The sequence below is a fragment of the Poeciliopsis prolifica genome, unplaced genomic scaffold, assembly GCF_027474105.1.
Source record: "Poeciliopsis prolifica strain line A6 unplaced genomic scaffold, Auburn_PproV2 SCAFFOLD013, whole genome shotgun sequence".
Lineage (NCBI taxonomy): Eukaryota > Metazoa > Chordata > Actinopteri > Cyprinodontiformes > Poeciliidae > Poeciliopsis > Poeciliopsis prolifica.
In genome coordinates, this window is record NW_026562388.1 from 4782073 (window position 1) to 4802923 (window position 20851).

The 20851-nt window shown below is 39.5% G+C and overlaps 2 protein-coding genes and 1 long non-coding RNA gene across 3 annotated transcripts; all 3 read right to left on the minus strand.

Moving 5' to 3' along the window:
* Window positions 1-1295: 1295 nt before the first annotated feature.
* gjd2b (gap junction protein delta 2b) lies at window positions 1296-4562 on the minus strand. Its single transcript, XM_055038970.1, has 2 exons — window positions 4099-4562; window positions 1296-2632 (listed from the first exon to the last, which is right to left on the minus strand). Exons 1-2 carry the CDS (start codon window positions 4167-4169, stop codon window positions 1789-1791), a joined length of 915 nt encoding a protein of 304 aa, XP_054894945.1. The 5' UTR covers window positions 4170-4562; the 3' UTR covers window positions 1296-1788.
* A 2513-nt stretch (window positions 4563-7075) lies between these two features.
* On the minus strand, window positions 7076-11057 carry LOC129365262 (uncharacterized). Its single transcript, XM_055038368.1, has 7 exons — window positions 10998-11057; window positions 10198-10336; window positions 9670-9994; window positions 9020-9181; window positions 8723-8914; window positions 7434-7615; window positions 7076-7352 (listed from the first exon to the last, which is right to left on the minus strand). Exons 2-7 carry the CDS (start codon window positions 10324-10326, stop codon window positions 7230-7232), a joined length of 1113 nt encoding a protein of 370 aa, XP_054894343.1. The 5' UTR covers window positions 10327-10336; window positions 10998-11057; the 3' UTR covers window positions 7076-7229.
* Window positions 11058-17291: 6234 nt separating this feature from the next.
* LOC129365120 (uncharacterized) lies at window positions 17292-20255 on the minus strand. Its single transcript, XR_008606501.1, has 2 exons — window positions 19990-20255; window positions 17292-17916 (listed from the first exon to the last, which is right to left on the minus strand). It is a non-coding gene; the product is annotated as an uncharacterized LOC129365120 (long non-coding RNA).
* Window positions 20256-20851: the final 596 nt, after the last annotated feature.

The window sequence follows — 20851 nt, forward strand, 5'->3', positions numbered from 1 at the left end:
CAAGTAGCACAACGCCCTCTCCTCCTCCTTTTGTTCTGGCTGCCTCCTTTGTCAAACTAAAGAGGATGGGATGAGCAAAGTGCACGTATTCAGAGGCATGGTTAGCTGTTTGTTATCCCTGTAGAGTAGAGCACATTAATGTCACTCTAACAGCCTGTGAATATACATTTAAGGGCTTGCGCTGGTTTAATGCATGCTGTGTTATCTCAGAGCAAAAGTATTGATGTGTCTCAAGGAAGCAGCACTAGAATTGCAACACATTGCAGAATGGTGAGATTCTGCACCAGGTGTGTCCTGCAGTAGTGGGTGTGGCTAACATCTTCACTGCAGCAAGACACAACTTGTACCGGATACCTCTGTGATGAAAAGAAGCCACAGCAGGGAACACAAAGTACCGCACCGCACACGTTTCTGGTGTACACGAATCCCATTTTTATTTTCCACAGAAAAAAAGAGGTTTGTGTTGTTTTTTTCTTCTTCTTCTTTCTGGTTCAGAAGGTTACATTTAAAACCATTCTATGAAACACTGTAGCACCAGAGCAGATTGTGATTGCCCATTCATTGACGAAAATTCAACTTTGTGCTTTTCTTTTCAGATTTGACCAGAAGTGATTGGAGGGAGTCTTGTTATTATCAGTAGTATTATTATTTAAAAAAAAAAAAAAAAAAAGACTAGCACTTAATTTCTTTTCCCAGACATTTCCAAAAATAAAAAACAGGGAAAGAAAATCTGAATATCTTAATTTCTTCAGTCAAACCACAACAAATACATTTGGAGCAAACAAAAATAAATTGGCCAGTATTGAGCATAATCCAAGCAAGGAATCAGCTTTCATAATAATTATTATCATCAGATATTTATATATATTTATATATATTTATATATGCAGATATATATAAATATATATATATGTATACATATATTTAGAATTTATATAATGTCTATGTACAAGTATGGCACTTGATTACAAGAAAAGCAAGACAAGAAACACTCACAAATAAAAGCAGTGGGCGCTTTGGTGTGTCTTAAATTAAGGAATTCACAGACGTTAGCGTTTTTGCAGCAAAATTCACCGAATACTATTATGCAAGTTATAGCTATAAAGCAATGGAATGGTTACATATGTTACATATGTTAAGGTCAGTGGTGCAACACAGGCAACAAAAAACAAACAAGAAAAAAGAGTTGACCAAGCTGATGTACTTTAGCTAACCAGTAAGAGGATATATATATATATATATATATATATATATATATATATATATATATATATATATATATATATATACTAGGAATATGCTATATTTTCCCTGTTTAATGGTGCCATATGAAAGAAGTATAGGTGTAAAAAGAATTTCAGCACATTTGGATACGATTAAGCTCTCATGTGTTCACCTCTTTTAGTGCAAGTTTTTTTCTTCTTCTTCGTCTTCTTCTTTTGCATTTGCTCTTTTCAAGTTCAGCCCAAGAAAGAGTTAAATCTGCGAACACGTCAACATGGTCTCCACGTTTGAAGTAGAAACGTTACTTAAAAAGTTGCATCAGTGCGTTAATAAAACAAGTCAAAGTAAAGCCAACGTGGGATCCACGTTCGTCTTGAAGTCCATAAAATATCACCAAATTAAAACGGAAAACAAAGTAAGTAAATAAATCTGCCCACTCTTTAAAGTCATGACACAGGTTTTAGGCGTGCGGAGCTGTCCATCATGTCCATCATGGGTTAATTTTTTAAATGTTTTTTTTATTATTATTTTTATATATATATATTTGATTTTATCTCTCTTTTTTTACACGTATGCAGAGTCACTGGACTGCGTGCGGCCAAAGTTGGGCACGCTCATCCTCGGCAGGTCCTTGTTTCTGATCTCATATATGGACTTCCGCCGGGCCTGCACGCCCCGCACCGCCGTCTTGATTTTCCTCCAGCCCAGGTGGTTGAGTTCGGCCAGGTTCAGCACCACGCAGAACCCGCTGACCGCGAACATGAAGACCAGAAACACGGTCTTCTCCGTAGGCCTGGACACGTAGCACTCGACGTCTTTGATGCAGGGGTAGCGGTCGCATTCGTACACGGACGGGACGTTGAACCCGTACAAGAAGTACTGGCCCACCAGGAAGCCGATCTCCAGCGCGTTTCTGAACACCACCTGGATGATGTAAAACCTGGAGATGCCCTCCTGACGCCTCATTTTGGACTTTGTAGTCCTCATGGCCGAGTTCGGGATCTCCTTCACCTCCAAGCAGTCCGGCTCGGCTTCTTTGGTGGAGTTCTCGGTGTTCTGCAGTACTCCGTTCACAATGGTGTTCTTTATCTTTTTGCTTTCGTCTCGTTTCAGAGAATCTTGATCCTTGTCCAGCGTCAGGTAGACCGTGGAGTACCGCCGCTCCTTCTGCTTGGCCGACTGGTGCACAGAGTACGTGATAAAGCAGAGGCTGGGCGTGCACACCATGATGATCTGAAAAACCCAATATCTAATGTGTGAAATGGGGAATGCCTTGTCGTAGCATGCCTGGTTGCAGCCCGGCTGCAAGGTGTTACAAACAAACATGGTCTGCTCGTCGTCATAGACAGTCTCTCCCACTATCGCTACGATTAGAATCCGGAAGATGACCACCACTGTTAGTAGGATCCTAAAAAGGCAAAGAAAACAAACACAACAATGTGAAAAATATGTGCAGTAAACGTGGTTAGTGTGGACGCGCTCGGATGTGATCCAAGAGAGCTGCCCGGTGCTGAAACGGGGCGTTTATGTTGTTTTGTTTTGGAAAAAGAAAGGATCTTTACAATATATGTTGAAAGCAAACCAAAGATATGTAAAATAAAAATCAAATGTGTATAAAATAAATCAATAAATATGTGCGTTAAATGTGTTCGATGCATGGGGGTTGGGATTTAACCTCAGGAGCGCTCCGCGGCTGAAACAGGGCGCTCTGGTTCATGAAATTGGTCTTTACAGGAATGCAAAGCGTAAAGCAAACACAACGACGGAAAACGACTTTAAGTGAGGGATCTGACCCCTGCCGAAGCAGGATCCCCTCCGAGAGAAGAGAGGAGTTTCTTAAAATGTAACGTAACGTCATGTCTTTTGATCCCAGAAACCAGGCAAACAAAACATTTTGGAAAACGCGTGTGAGTTGTTGGTATTCCGCATCAGGAGCGCCTGGTTTTAAGTTAGGAACATTGGTACATTGTCAGGCAATAATAATATATTTTTTAAAAGTGCTTCTTTTAGTTCATATCTGTGTTTGTGAGCCTACAAAGCAATGAAACAAACACAACCATGTGCCACTATGTGCAGAACTATGCGTTCAGTGCGGATGTTCCTTTGGCTGTGCGGGAGCGCTCGGATTGAATTGAGGGAGCTGTCCAGTGCTGAAACGGACGCTTTGCGAAAAGAATTATAAATAAATAATAAATGTGTTTCTTACAAGAATACAAGCAGAGCGGTGTGAACATGTACCTTAACTATTTGTTCAATGGGGGAGCAAACACAAACATTGTTGTGTTTGCAGTTTAAGGAGTTGTCCAGTGCTGAAGCTGGACGCTCTCGGAGAAATGCGTTTCTTACGATGAACGTCCGTGGCTGTGATTTAATGATCATGACACGTCAGCAATCGACGCTGCTGTGATTGTACCTGTGTGAGCATGCTAATGAAATGAGGCTATGTCTCTTTCTCACCACCCTCCTCCGAGTGCATCACCACCACTCGAACTCCAACGACCAGCCACCAAATGAATAAACGGATGAATGATCACATGAAACGGCTACACATGAATTTTAAGTTTAGGCTGTTTTGACTTTGCAGCACCATTCCCAGGTTCCTAAAAGACAGCTGCCGTCTGAGCTGAGCTGTCTCGTTTAGGAGGAAGACAAAAAGGAAGCAAAAAAAAAAAAAAAAAAAAAGAAGAAGAAGAAGATCTGGGGAACAAGACAAGAAAAATCCACAACACAGACACGAAGCACCACTGGACACCACGGTACAGACGATCCTGGAGCCACAACACAGAAACGGGGGACTGGGGTGCCATGCTAAAGACGATCCTGGAGGCTGCTGCGTTTCTTCGGTTTGTTCTTGGTTTTTGTAGATCATCTTACCTTCCTATCATAGTAGAGTGCTGCTGGACAGCAGCCTCCAGGAGCCTCTCTAGTATAGTCCATTCCCCCATTTCTGATCATCCGGAGGAGACGACGATACAAGGGCACTGTGGTCAAATCCCTCCAAAAAAAAAAAAAAAAGCACCCGGCTTAATTTCCCCGCACGGCCTCTCTCTGTCTCCCGATGTTCTTACACTCCAGAGCGTCCAAAATCAGCTAAAAAACGCATCCGTCACTGGATGCTCCTATACCGTCCCCGTCCCCCCCTTCTGTCTCTCTTCGCGCTATCTGGTTGGTTATGAGCTGAGAGCGCAGCGCCAGTGAGGGTCCTGCTGTGCGTGCCGAGCGCTCCCACAACGCTGCCACACTGTTCCTTGTCATGAGACTCCGAGGGCTGATTACTGTAAGCCCTCCTATTTTCGATCTTCAGATCAGGTTGATTGGCTGCGCGCTGTGTCTGGATGGAGGCAGGTTGGATTTAATGTCTTGCACCGTTAATCCTCCTTTAAGTAGTATGCACACCCCCCCCCACACACACACATACACACGCACACAGGCACACACACACAACCCCCTCCTATGCCTCACATACACAAAGACAAGTCGGTGTAGCTCCACCTGGAGAGCCAGGAGTTCTGACTTTTGTTGTTTTTGTTCTTTTTTAAGGTTTTTTAAGGTTTTGGATAGGATTCTGTACATCCTGCTCTGACCTGGTTTGTTAAGAGTTGCACAGTCTTCATCGTCTGCACAGAGCTACTGAAACTGCAACCACTCTGTTTTGATCAACATGCTGCTTAGTGTGAATTGCTTTAAACATTCTTTTTTAACTAATAAAAATCTGAAGAGCGTTTTGTATTGGTGTTCAGCTCGAATGGAACAGTATTTTGTAGGCTACAGTTTTTTGGAGGTGTGTCTCTGCAAGCTTCACACATCTAAAAAAAACCCTCAGTATCGAAATATTTTCACCAATTTCCATTCTTGCTTGTGCTTTAACATATACACTTAATTTAATCTAAACTATTTCATCCTAATTAATGTGTTTAGATGCATTGAACTATTCTTTGACCTCTGATCTAACTTGCTCTCAGCCAGGATTGCCCCATATTTAGCTCCATCCATGCTAAACTAGCTTCTCAAAATAAACATGTTCACAGCATGATGCTGCCACCACCTTGCGTCACCATTGGAATAGTGAGGTTAGTGTGTTGTACCACACATTGTGGACTATGATGTTAATTGTTACTTCATCTGACCAGAGCAGACTCTTCCGCATCCTGTTTCCCTTCCCTGGCATGCAACAAACTTTGATCAGGACAATTTGTTGTCTAATTTTCACTAACTGTATTTTATCGTGAGACTAAAAATAGCTGAATACTCATGACATATAGGCTGTCAGCACAAGGCACCGCATCGCTGGCACAGGATTTAATGTGGTCTTAACTCTAAATAAATTATGTTTCAAGTCATTAGTCAGGAAGGAGGATTGTTTGTTAACAGTTTACGGTAAATGGGAATTTGTTTATCAAGACTTTGAGTTACTTGTGCAAAAAAGAAAGGAACGCAAGCAGCAAAATACACCGTTAAAAAAGCTGCTGCAATAAGTAATGGCCATCAATGTATTTATAGCAAAATATAGAAGTCCTCTTCATGTTTGCAACTAGTACACATGTAAAGAAGTTTGTAAAATTCTTCTTTTAAATTACTATGAAACTTTTAAATCAACTGGTGGGAAAGTTATTTTGGGGTCCTGTTCCTGTTTTTCCAGCATTAGGCTCTTGCTCAGTTTGCTTATGCAGTGGGCCAGCTTTTCATATAAAAATTATTTCCCCAAAAAAAGAAGAAAAAAATATATATATACATATAGTTCTATTTTTACTCAACATTTGGAACCCATGGAGTCAGCTCTCGGCTAAATGGAGCCTCTCCTCTCTTTCTGGTAGAGAAAACAGCTCCCTCTTTTGCCCAGAGGTATCCCTCCCTATGTCACAGGCTGTTGGCCCGGATGGCAGAGCTGTTGTTTTCACCTCGAGCAAAGATGACGCTGTGGATACAGTGACAGGGTGAAAGTACCATCCGAGTTGTTAATCGCTTTATGAAGCGGCCTGCTTGCCTCTCTGCCTCTCTGCGTCTCTCACTGAAGTCTGAAAATAGAAGCAAAATATGATACTTATAACACCCAGAGACTGCAACTTCTCATGCTGCACCGGGATCACTCTAATGAAGTGTGCATACAGAGCGCTTGTCGTTTCACTGCAGGTTTAGTTGGACCATCCGTCAACTCTGGTATTTAAAGCCCATCAAGATTCGACAGCCTACCTTTGTAAAAAGCTGCATGTTAAACTTCCATTTGTAAGGGGCTTTTTGATCAAAGCACCTGCCAAATGTTTGAAAATAAACATAAATTGAACTATGGAAAAACTTAATTTCATGCAATGAGTCTCCCTAAAATTAAATTCAAAAGAAAAACATAATCTCATGTTATGTCATCTCTCCATTTGAAACAATCTATGATGTTCTTATTTTGTGGCACATACATAAATACATAAAGTTTTGAAATGCCAGCAACTTTCATCTCAGATTCAATTCTATTACTAATGTGGAATCTTCTTTTTAAATTGGAATTTTGACACATATCACAATAGACGTAATAACAGTACAAATATTATGATATTAATAACAGCATTATTAACTGCAATCATAATTCTAAGCATTATTATTGTTCGGAGTAATATTATTATTGCTGCCATTGTTCAGTTTCTTATTTGCTTTGTTCAATCCGGGGTTAGGGGTCACGTGACCCAGTGTTGTCACTAAATGAATGTTTCTCATGAGGTGGCTGATCCTCTTCTCTCGCTGTAATCTTTTCTAATTCAAATCTTCAATAACCTTTACGCGGCCATCACGTGAGGAAAGGACAGAGCTCAGAGAGCCACTGCTGTCCAGGGTCAAGCAAGAAAAAGAGAAACAAACAAACAAATTCTGAAAAATGATTTATTTTGAAATATATACATATCCTGCAAAAAATTCCAAATACATAAACATAGATTTTGACAAGATACATAAATTGCTGGGAAGATAATAGAGGGTGTTTAGAGAAAGAAAATTAGTTCCTCAGAAGCACTTCCTGTGGACTATAGACGGTCCGGCCTCATCATATTCATCCTTACTGATCCACATCTGCTGGAAGGTGGACAGAGACGCGAGGATGGAGCCACCAATCCACACAGAGTACTTCCTCTCAGGGGGGCAATAATCTAAACCAAAAACATGTTTATGATGATGCAAACCTGCCCAATGTAATATATAGCGAGACATTTTGCAGAGAGTTGACTTACCTTGATTTTCATGGTGCTGGGGGCCAGAGCAGTGATCTCTTTCTGCATGCGGTCAGCAATACCAGGATACATGGTGGTCCCACCAGAGAGGACGTTGTTTGCGTACAGGTCCTTACGAATGTCGATGTCACACTTCATGATGCTGTTGTAGGTGGTTTCATGAATACCAGCAGACTCCATGCCTGTGAATGGAAACAGCTGAGTGTATTTTGGAATCATCTGTGTTGCAAGAAACATGCCACCATCAGCTGTCAGAACAGGTGCTGAATGGGATAGCTCCACTAACAGTTGCAAACATAGACCGGATGGCTGCTTGTATTGTCATGAGACGCCGTATCTGAGGTGGATAACCTGTGATCTTTAACAGAAGACAGCCATGCTCTATATCCTATGAACGGAAAGTTCTGAAAAACTAAGATGTAGCATTTCAAGGTGTCTAATGAAGAATCACTTTAAAAGTAGGCATGTAAACAAATCTCACACCAGCTCAGACTTTAGGTGAATTTAAAAAAAAAAAGATGTTTTGCATCTTCCTGATCCTTGATGTGGAAAATGTCATTTTCTACTCAGGGCACCATTGTTTGGGGTGCCTACGACTGTAGTCCAAACCAGTCAGCTGCATTTCAGTCTGTGGGAATAAGCACTCCCCTGTGGCACTCCCCTTTCTTTGCTTTCTTTGAAAGCAAAGAAAGAAAAAGTTTAATAAAGAGCTACTTTAGTGTTTTTGAAAGCAGTAGGATGAAATAATCTCTTTTGCAAAATGTTACATAATTAAACGTGTCACTTGTCAAATGAACACTAACCAGATATATCTCAGCACAGCTTAAGACTGATTTTTTTCCTCTTTGTGAAAACTAACAAAGAACATTTTCAACTATTTTTGGCCATGAGGGTGAAAAGCACAGATTATGGATGTTTCTAAATACATTTTGATACTTGTAAAATCTTTTTCCTAAAACTGTATTGAAATCAAGGTGTCCATTCATCATTCATTTTTATTTTCAGATTACTTGGACATTTTTTTGAAAGAAAAACAGAGTAGAGAGAGAAAGGGGTGTGGCCTTGCCATGGGAATGGGTGTTTGGTTGTGTATGGGTAGAAGAAAAGGGGTTTCCAATTCTTACTACAAACACTGTTTCTGAATACAGTATCTAGTATCTAGTTTCCAGTTCTACAATTTCTAAATTATTATTACTAAGCCACTCAGTGTGTTCACTATTCAGCTGATCACAGAACATGTTGGTGATATTAGTATGGGTGTTTGGATGTTTAAGTGCACCTTTACACACCAATAAAGGAGGGCTGGAAGAGGGTCTCTGGGCAACGGAAACGTTCATTCCCAATGGTGATGACCTGGCCGTCAGGCAGCTCGTAACTCTTCTCCAGGGATGAAGAGGAGGCTGCGGTGGCCATCTCGTTTTCAAAGTCCAGAGCCACGTAGCAAAGCTTCTCCTTGATGTCGCGTACAATCTCACGCTCAGCTGCAGGTACGCAGACATTGATCATTTAAAAGACTGTTTAAATAGGATGCCTCATGTTGTCTTCCATTCAATCTGGTGCATTTTTGGGGGGGGATTGAGACTCACCAGTTGTGACAAAAGAGTATCCTCTCTCTGTTAGGATCTTCATGAGATAGTCTGTGAGGTCACGACCAGCCAAGTCCAGACGCATGATGGCATGAGGAAGAGCGTAACCTTCATAAACCGGTACGTTGTGGGTTACACCATCACCAGAGTCCAGGACAATACCTGCAACCGATGACAAAAGTTCATAGTCATATTTCATTTCACAAATTATTATCTGTCTTTTAAATGATCGTTAATCTTTTACCCATCTTCATCTGTTGTGTATATGTTTGTATGTCATGTTTATTCAGTGGACATATTTTAAATGTTGAAGCAGCAATTGTGAAATGCTGTCCAGATTCCATGTGAAACACTAAAATTAGTTTTGTTTTTTTTAGAATGAAATAAAAGTTTTAGAATGGATATCAACATCAGGATTATCAACTGGTTGTGATACTCCTTCAGAGCGTATACTGAGCACAGCACAAGAGTGCACCCAGTTCAATCTAACAAGATGTAGAAATAAACAATTAAATGTCAGATAGCCGAGGAGAGCTTCAGCGCCAACAGTGTCCCCCAGGTTATGCTGCCCTGGGAGATGAGCCAAATTTCTAATGTCAAAGTGTCACTGTCTCTGTGAATAAACAGCATCGCTGAGAATTCAGTCATACCTGTGGTTCTCCCAGATGCATACAGTGACAGCACTGCCTGAATAGCCACATACATGGCAGGGACATTGAAAGTCTCAAACATGATCTGAGTCATCTTTTCTCTGTTGGCCTTAGGGTTGAGAGGGGCTTCTGTGAGCAGGGTGGGATGCTCCTCAGGGGCAACTCGCAGCTCATTATAAAACGCATGGTGCCAGATCTTCTCCATGTCGTCCCAGTTTGTGATGATGCCGTGCTCGATGGGATACTTCAAGGTCAGGATACCTCTTTTGCTCTGGGCCTCATCTCCGACATATGAGTCCTTCTGGCCCATACCAACCATGACTCCCTAAATATGACAAACATGAGAAATATGAAGTGATGTGTTTGAGTCCTCATGATGCGAAACAAAACCACACTTCATTGTGTGAGCACAGAAATGAGAACTATGCATGGATTATGAACTTGTTTTGCACAACTTTACTAGTTTCTGTTGTGTAATTATTCAGGTTATGACTTTTTTTGTCTTTACATACGTTGAGTTTTTTTTACCTGGTGACGTGGGCGACCAACGATGGAAGGAAACACGGCTCGTGGTGCATCATCTCCCGCAAACCCGGCTTTCACCAGACCCGACCCATTATCACACACCAAAGCAGTGGTCTCTTCGTCATCACACATCTTGTCAACTCTGAAACGCAAAGGCAGCATGTAGCCACAATTTAGCCAACCAGAAGAGAACCATGTTTGTGATTTATAGCTCTACTTTCATCAGAGATAGCCATCAAAGGACAAAGAGTTATTATTGTAAAAAGAAAACGTTGGATTTAACATATTTGTTCTGAATCCAGACCTGAAAAACAAAATAAGATTAAACATTTCCATATTGTAAGAATATCTGTAAATCTTATGTAATGTTCACATTTTTTGAGAAACTGAAATTTTAGCTATAAAACATATTCATTACAATGAACTGAGCATCTTAAAAATCAGTCTTTGCCTTATGAAGCTATACAGAATATTAGTTTTTCATTTAAATCAAAATTACTTGTAAAATCCACCATTTGACGATGATATGATTTGTTGAGATGGACCAATAGTAGACTACTGAAAAAAACACTAGTGCATAAAAGGCTTGTATTTGTCAGACTTTTAAAAGTTCAAAGCCTGCAGCCCTCAGGTTAGTACAACGGGATGATCCAGCGCAGTCAGAAGACCATAAACAAGCTGACTGAAAGTGGAATCACTGCTATTTTGTATTAAAATCCATCACCCACTTTTTCATAACAAAAAACCCTCTCAAAAAACAAATATATAATCATTTAGTATGAGCCAGTCATGTTGATACTCACCAGATTAGTGAGTGAGGGCCGGACTCTGAGTATGAAAACAGAGGTGTTGAGATGTCATGGTCAGACCATTTATACCAGGAAGAAAGGCCCTGGAGGCCAAGTAGTGTGACCCCCATCTCTATATTTGGAAGCCAATTGCTCCTATTGTCAACAACCACTCCATGAATGGCATCACTAGGAAAGGGAACTCCCCAGTGGACATCTGTGCCTGCAAACCATATATGGAAGAGGGCAATGAGGTGGGCGAGACAATGACAAACCTGCCTTTGATCTTTTACCTACTGATGAGTCATTGTATCATTACTGGGAAACCTCAGTGTGTCCATGATACGTCAGACATAGTCACATGTTTCTAATTTCCATTTCATATTTTGTAGTAGTCCAGAAATGCCGTTTATCTTCACTAAACTTACCAGAGCAAGCTAAGAAGCTTCTACGGATTTACCTGTAGTAAATCTGTTGCTTTTTTTTTTTTTAGTTTTTGTCTTTGGACTAACAAGACACATGCGAGCTGACAGTGCCAAACAGAGAGACCACTAGTTCCTCCAGCTGCTGTCAGCAGACGATTGATTTGCCCCCCAACCACCACCCCATGCCCATTTTGATTTTCTGCAAAGACAGCAACGCTTACATGCAGACAAAACATCCCTTCTCTACTGTAATGTGATTTCAGCTTCAGCCCAGAAACGTTTTGGTTCTATAATGAGATCAATGTGTATGCATGTATTCCACAAGCAAGTGCATAGGTTATATGGGCTATGTTTGGACATGCCATCGAGATTCTGCAAGAAAAATTATTCACAAAGTAAATCATATATTTACTTTTTTCAAATTTTTTATTACACTAGCTTCTCTTAATATTATAAGTTGTAGTAGAGGGCAAGTAACATGATCAAAATCCCCTCTATCTATCCATCTGTCCGATCATCCATCCATCTTTACATCTTATCCTCAAGGGGTCATTTAGTAATATTAGTAGTAGTCATCTGGTGCCCAACTCCAAGGGTCAGTAACCGAGATAGGGTACCCTGGTCACCAGTGCTTCACAGGGCAACACAGAAACACACAACCTACACACACTAAACCTAACCCTAACCCTAATCTAACGGAGATTTAGAGTAGTTAAATAACCTAACAGACTTTCTTTCTCTATTTTTGGACTGTGAAAGGAAGCCTTAGTACCCAGAGAAAACTCATTTATGGAAAGGGACAAACACACCAACATTTCTCTTCAAAGACACTCCAAACAATCAGAAGGGGAATTTGAACTTCATCTATTTTTTGGTTTTTGCTCAAATTAATTCTCTATATGTGAAAAGTGCCAGAGACAAACCCATAAACATTTGCAAATGTAATTGAGACAAAAGACAGTTGTACAAAAAATATTTATTTGAGGGGGCTTAAACACAAATATTTGTTAAAAAATTTGTTTAAAAAATTCAGTTATTATTTTACATCAGAAAAATGACAGAAAATAGCAAAATAGGTAAAACTAATCATAGTTTAATGACAAAAGACTTGTTCTGGCATTATTAAAGTATTTGTTTTTGGGTAAAAATGTAAATGGGCTAAAAGGTCATGTTTAGCTTTGGAGCCACAGATTGCAGGACCTCTGCTTTACACTGAAATGTGGCCAAATGTGTAAAATAAATAAATGAATAAATCAAGGGGCTTATATTTTTTGCAAGATAATGTAACTCGCGCTGAAATTTACTGTAGTATTACTTTAATGTGACTCTGGGTAAATATAATAGATTTTCTATAATTAAAGACCTCCACAGGTGAATCTAAAGTGACCTTGGTAGTGTTTGTTTGCAAGTTCCCAAGTCTGAGTAAAAAAGGAGCATCTCATGTCGTGACATGCCGCATATTCTTCCTTTAATCCCACACAGACGGGAAAGAAGAAGACACTGAAAATGACATTGCTGGTTTACTCGCATCAGACAGAGAGCAAAACTCTGAAGGCTGTGAAATAACACTGGCTAAAAGCAGTGGATGGTCCCTCCACAAGGAGGACACGACAAAAGGGCACAGCGAGCCATGAATCATATGCTGCTGTCAACCGACCCCGAGCCATAACCCTCCACTGTGTGACTCTTTGTTTGGCTCTTATGTAATGAATTTTAGGCAGTGGTCTGCTTTAAGCGTCCTTTTGCCCCAGTATTCAAACATTCCTAGCATTTTTGACCATAGCTCATTTAGGGTTATGTACGGAGAGAAACTGTCTTTTCACTTATTGAGTTTGGTGTGAAAACTAAAAAGGACAATGGAATTTTTTTATTTTCAAATTTTTTTTTTTTGCCTTTTCTGCAGATTTTAAAATTCAAATTGCACAATAAAAACAATAACAGACACAAAGCAGGGCATATTATCAGCAAATGTCTCTCTGTTCCCAGTGAATACAGAGGTGTGAAACTGCCTGTTAAACTTTGGGTTTCTGCAGCGTTGCTCAGATCTGGTGGTGTGACTTTCACTCTATCGTTTGCTTCTGAGATTAAATCACTGTGGCACAATCACTCCACCACTCATGAGCCCTCAGGAGATCAGCCTCATTACTCAGCAGAAGAGATGAGATAATAGGGAACAAACAGTCGAAAACAAAAAGCATATTGATTGGCCATGGGAATTTTGCGTCTTAATAAGAGGAAAAAAGCCATTCCAAAAACCCTGAGGGGAAGTCATTTGCAAGGCTTTGTGCTCTAGTCAATAACATACAGACATATTGGAATGTGCCTGTACCAGATTGTGGCATTTAAGTTGCCCATCAAAAACTCACTCAATACTAATGTTCTGTAAGGATTTTCTTTTTTTAATTCAACTTGTCTACTTCAGTTGTGATGAAGTAGACAATCGGAAATTATTGTGTACGTCACAATCGTTGAAGGCATGTAATGATTGTGTGTGGGGGGGCATGTAAAGGTCAGAGCAGATGGAAGGCAAGGAATACGCTCTGTGGAAACTGGGTTCCCTTGTTCTGGTTGCTACAATAAATAATGAGTGACAAGCTGTTGGTTTTTCCTAAAGTCTTGCATGAGGTACCTCAAAGGAGTACAAGGCTCACATCGCTGTTACTGTCGCTGCAGCGACTCTGCAAACATTGACATGTACAATATGCGATCGCTAACTGCAGAGAAAGCGAGATTCGTTTTCAAATGAATGCATAGTTTTTATGTTTTGATGCTTATTCAGATATGCCACATACATTTTTTGTTGACTACATGAGTATTTTATTGGGATTATGTGGCAGACACAAATGTACAGTGAGAGACAAAGCATACATCTAAAAACCTGAAACGTGCAATATGCAGACTGTGTGGAATTATGAAATAGATACATTTCAGGAAAAAGACCACTCCTACTCCCAGTCCAATACCTTTTCTTCTTTCATCTCCCAGCAATCCAATACCCAGAGTAGTTCAGGCTTGTCCAGCTTCTTGGAAAACCAAAATGAACTTTAGCCAAATGAATATCATCTCCTTGTTTCTCCTGGATGTGGATTAAACTGAATGGTTTCAGCCTGTACCCTACCTGTACCTTTACTGAAATGACAATTTGGTAAAAATTGGCAGTTCCTATAAACTTTGAACAGTAGTTTAAACCTATCTGAAGAGCCAGAAACTGTAAGATTTACCAACCACGGCACTTGTGTTGCTCCAAACTCTTTGAATTCAATGGGGTGAGGTTTCTGAGCCGTATGTGGCTAATTGAAATGGGAAATCTACTCTTCTCGCTCCTTCTCTCTGCCTCTGAGGTCTTCTTGAAGCCAGGACAGCGTCAAACCTTTTTCATGGTCAGTCTGAGACTTCGATGAAAAATTTACTAGCTTCCCTCTCTTTAATTCTCTCAGTTCAGTGCTTGTCATCTTGGCTTCAAGGCCTCCCTCCTGTGCCTTCTGCCAAGGCTTTTGGGAGGAAAGACAGACAAAGTAGCTTAAAAACTGGGCTATTTTTTTATCTTTTATTTTTTGGCACTTCAGGATACTTGGGAGCAAATCCGGGTAGTATAAAAAAATGCAATCTAATTAGGTCTCAAATGGCACTTCTGTAAATATTACAACACACACAAGAGTCTTCACCTCTTTTATTAGCAAATTTATCTCAGCATGCATTTCAAAGTAAGAGTGAGGTTCTGACGCTGTATTTCCGTCAACAATAAGGAATCTGAAATTATGATGAAAAGCAGTTTGAAATGAAAATGAAATATTCATGTGGGTAAATTTGAATAAGCTACAACACTGGCAGATTTGTAGGTAGGCAGCTCAGTAAGATTATTTGAGAGAGTATTTATGGGGGTTTCTGAGGACGGTATCCGGAGCTATTTTGGTCCTGACTCAGGTTGTGTGATGCCAGTCAAAATATTAAGACAGCTTTTAAGTTGTTAAGCAAAGTACCCTCACACCTCGCCTTGACAAATACAGTTAAACAGCGTTTTGCTCTAATATGTGCAGAAATACTGTCAATGTGTTTGAGTGAGCCTCTATTGCAGAAAGAAAATCTATTATTCTCATGATGTTGAGGCAATTTTGTATCTTTTTCGGCTTTCTTAAAGCTGTTATGAAAATCAGTCAGAATCACACATCAATTGATATCAATAAGAAAACATATCGGGTGTTTTTATCGAGGTCCATCAGGTTTAAATTTTAAGGGCTTTATAAGTTTTCATGGAATAGTAAAAGTTGGAAACGCTGGGAAAAGGTGCCATTAACTTTAAAGAAGCTCTTTCAATCAAGTAAATGGATAACATGTTGTTAATGTAGTTAGTAACAACATATTAGCCATAGCCATGTTAATATTTCTTTTTATAATATCAATACAGGAATCCATCCATCCATCCATCCATCCATACCCACCCACCGACCGACCGACCGACCGATTGATCGATCGATCGGTCGGTTAAAATGACTCACATAGTCATTTTTGCGAGAGCTTAAAACTGGATGAATGTGAATGGGCAGAAGACAAATGGAAGCAGATAGAGTGTTAATTAACATTACAGTTTGGAGAAATTTATCTGGACATGAGTTTTCACTTAGAAGAACCCAAACTGTCAAAACTTTAGTCCAAAGCCCAAAAACTTTTAACTGCTTTCAATCTTTCGTTTTATTAAAAGAACTCAGTTTATTTTCAAGAATTTTTCCCTTAAACGATGGAAGCTTGGATATGTGAACCAAACCAATAGCCAGAGCTTTCAAAAGATTTTTTTTTCAGTAAAGTCACAGTTAGTTACAGTCATGTGCTTTGAATTAGTTAATTTCTAAAATAACATAAGAAGATGTTATGATGTGTGTGTCCTTTGAAAAATATTCTGTTTAGGTCTCAACACTATAGCTTGCCCTTTGAAATTTTGCTGGAAAGTCTTCAGTTTGCTCTTCAAGTTTAATAGCTTTCTCCCCCTTTGTGTTAGTAAGGTTTCAGCTACTTTGGAAGTGCTTTTGAAGTGCTGCTTCATCGATGGCTGTCACCTTTGCATCCATCGTGGGGTCATCAGGGTCAAAGTCTGGCACAAACACTCAAGGTCAGGATTCAACACAAATATTCCACAATATTTGTAAAAATGGAAGTTGTGTAGTGCCATCTCGTCAGCTTGATTCTTGGATGGTGGGTAGATATTTGGATTTATGGCATGCCATCAACTCAAATATACACAAAGCAGAGTTAGACTTCTTTTCCCTCAGTGGACTTAAAATCATTTTATTTTACTGCTACTACTGGGACAGAGCAGAACTAACCTTTTAGTTCTTGCAAAAGGTTAGATCCTGCAGGGTTTTCAGTAAGACGCCATTGATCTATTAGTCTGTTGTGGACAGTGTTATTTCTTCTATCATCATCTGTTGAGGTAGCAGCATCAGAGTCAGTGAGCTAAGGAAGCTCAACAAAATGGTGAAGAAGAATTTATCTGTTCTGATGACTGCTATAGAACCTCTGGAGATTATTGTGTTGAGATGAATTCTTCATAAAATTAACATTACATCAAACCTTAGCATGTTCTTTATGACGCTGTGATGGAACAACAAGGGGTTTTCAGTCAGCAGCTTTTATTAAAGAACTGATGTAAAACTGACAACCAGAGAAGATTCTTACTACCTACGGGCATCTATCTATAAAAACTTATTTTAAGAAATATGTTTAAAGCAAGTTATAAGAGCTATGATTTTCCTTTTTGATTAGTAAGGTATTTTAGTATTAGAATTGAATAAATAAATTATTTAAATTGTTGGTCATATGTCAAACTGTCAACTTTTTTCTGCTTCCATCCTAATTAAACACACTGCGAGTCAATCAGCAACCACAAAGGTCGAGCTTAAAGCAGTTTTAATCGCATTCTAGGTTTCAGTACAGTGCTTTACAAGTCTAAACAGTTCTATTGTTAAAAGACCATTTTCATGCTTATCTTCTGCATGCAGAGTCACCATGAATTATACAGAGAGCAAGGACCATTAATGCAAAGCCTATTTTCTTGCACACAAAACTGAAATCCGAGGTTAATTAGGTGTTAACAGCAGAGGTGGAAACCAGTGTTCAAACTTTTTTGGTCACAGAGGTTACAAGACAGAATGCCAGTTTATCAAATGCCACTCAGTACAAAATAAAACAGACACCATTGGCTCCTATCTCTGTAAAGAAGCTTTGTCACTATAGAACAGGTGTTGCCTGTGACCCCTGTGTGATCAGGTCCTGATCATTCAGGGTGACTCTCAGCACAAAGGCTTGCAGTGCCTCATGTTGTTGGCACAGGTCCGGCCTACGTTGGCCCCCTCCAGCAGTAAGTCAGAAAGTCGATCAAGGCCAAGGCAGGTGGTGAGGGGGCTGATGAGACCATAGAGACCGCCTAAGGTGATGCTGATTGGCCAGCCAATGCACAGCAGTACCACCAGCCAAATGATGCACCAGAAACACGAGCCACAACTCGCCATCCTGGTCTACAGAAAAAAGAAATTGGTTAGAATACAAATTAAAACATGGACAGGAATGTGTATGAACTGCTTCAACTTAGACCCAGTTCTGGTGTCACACCAAAGGCATCATCTTTGATAGGAATATTTCTGAGACCATTTCCTCTTTAATAATATTTCTCTCAAAAACTGGCAGGAGATAATTCCTTACCTGTCTGATGTCACCTGGCGGTGGATTTATGTACTATCACTAACAAAAAACCTGGTGATGGTACGTAATTAAAAAAATTAATTTGAACATGGTAATGCACAAATTCTGTATATGTTAACAAATAAGTGATACTAATTACTAACTTAAATATAACATCCATTACAGTAAACTTTGAAGAAAATGTGTGTGAGTTGGGAAACGTTCACAGATATATTTTATGGGTCAGTGGAATTAATAGTTTTGTTAAGAAAACAACTAATGCATTTTTAACTCCACTTAGGCTGAACTACAAAGGAGAGAAACATTCCACATGATGTGTAATATTAATACAGTAGATGTAAAAAGTCTACTGTTGAAATATCTTTTCATGTGCTTGAAAATAGTTTTCTAACCTTTTCCTGACTGATACTGGGATCCCTCTGACTGCTCTTTTTCTATGGAAATAATCTGAACATCATTTGTCATTTCTGGTTTCTGATTCCTGTTTGACACTAGGTGAGAATGTGGTGGTTATTTTGGAACGCTGCCATATTTTGCATGGCGTAAGAAAGCATGCAGACTCATATAGTCACATTACAAAAACATAATAAAAACATGTAATATGGGGTAAGACTTCTTTTCCACTGTATGTAGTTTATCAACGTGACAATTTAACAAAATCAACATTTATATATTTTGTAAGGAGTTTCATTTTTCTAGTATGTTTCAAGAACTATGAGTCCTTGCATCTGGCTTTAAAAATAATTAAGGTTGACGATTTAGATTACGCAGGGCAAGAAGTAAATGTTCTTCTGTTGTGATGAGATTATTGGTATGAGATGGGAATTGTTGTTGATCTAGAAGTGCTTGTCAGGATCAGACAGTCGCTTTTCAAAAGCACAATATGCTGACGGCATCGAGCGATAGCCACCATGCCTGTCTGACTGTCGAGGTCAACTGACCATTGAATGACACGGTGTTGAAGAGGCACGTTAGTCACCCACTAATAGCAGATCAGCAAACATCATTCAGGACCTTTATAATAAGCACAACTGTCAGCAGAGATAAACCAGGAGTCGTAATGTGCTGCTATTCTCAGCCTGCTGCATCACCTGCAGAGACAAAGTTTCACTGGTAGGTCTTAACTTCCTTTTTCACCACTTTGATGGGGTTTCAAATAAGGAGTGTGGCTTTAAATATTTCCTGCAATAAAATCCACCAGAAAAATCTGGCCCGCGGCCCAGCCTTGAAGTTAAGATAGTAGATCTGATGGTTTTATGAGTGTGAAAGTATTGTGTGCTGTCAGGCTGATTCTTTAAGCCCGTTAAAGCTTTAAGACACAATGGTCAGATTTCTCCCCTCCCCAACTCCCTGCAGGCACTGCTGCCTAAACTCTGTGCAACGTGTAATTTCCTGTTTTGACAGCACTGTCATGTAGGGTTGGCCAATAAATTACATGTTCTTGCACGAGCGTGTCTCATGGTGTATCCCGTGCTCTTAGTAAACACCAGCACATTGAAAAGAGAGCGAAAACACACATGAATGAGCCACAAAATCACAAGTTTTTACAGTGGAGAATGTAAAAACTTAGCACATAAAATCACAAGAATATTATTCATATTAGGCAAAAAAATTCAGTTTAAAATTTAAATGTTTACAGTTGCAAACTCTTACATATGATGGAATGATAATCTTTTTCAAATAAAAACCCCACAAAACATTTAATAATAATGAATCTTCTCATTATACATCACTCCACAGGAAGCGCAGCAACAGTCAATATACTTTTGTTATGTTAAATGCAGTTAGTGCAATTCTGTATCTGAGCAAAAGGTTAGGAGTGTCAGCTTTGCAAAAATAGCTATTAACCTATATAATACCTGTCCTGTGAGTATAAAAGACATGTTCACCTGGAGGAAGTGAGCGGCTGCTTTCCTTCTTTTTGCAGGGGCAAAACTCTCCCAGATCCTTCCTCAGACTTCCAGGGCAGATGTTTGTAAGCAGTAGTCACATCCCACTAGTTTGCCTCTAATTTGCTCCAACAAGGTGCCACAGCAGCTGGACTGTCATAAGGCTGGCTGAACGAAAGCAAACGGGAAGTCTGATCGGAGGGAGGCTGTTGCACAATGAAGCTATTCATGTGACTCAGGGGAAAGAGTTGCCTGGTGTCATGAGATTTCAGCTCTTTGTTGAGGTTTTATGTGACTGACAAAGACAAAAGAGTGGCTCTTTTGTCTTTGGAAAGTAAATGATTCATGGATTTTTAATTGGTTGTTGTGCATTTTCATGTAGCCTCCCTGACTTCCACTTCTTTGCTAAATCGCTCACGCTCTGAGTGGAGATGATCTGTGAACATCAACTTTTGAGATATCTCAAATTGGACTTTGACTAGGCCATTAAAAATATGCTTTCAATTAAAAAAAAATTCTATTAACTGTAACCAGCATCGAAGAGAACTTAGTAATTGTTTTAACCCAACCCTGAATTAAACTTAACATGGACTTTATTTAGGCTCATCAGAGGGACAAGTATTTGCATGAATTTTCAGATTCTTATATATTTTTTAAAATAAATTTTAAATCCTTTCTCTTACACTTTAAAATTGTGTACTATTTTGTGTTAAGTGAAAAATTCAGATTTCCCTTTATCTTATAAATAGTTGAATAAAAATGAGTCTCATATGAAAGTCCTTCACTTACTTAATACACAAAATATTTCTAAACCGTCATTCCAATCCTTACTCTAGGAAACATAAAGACATACCTGCCACTG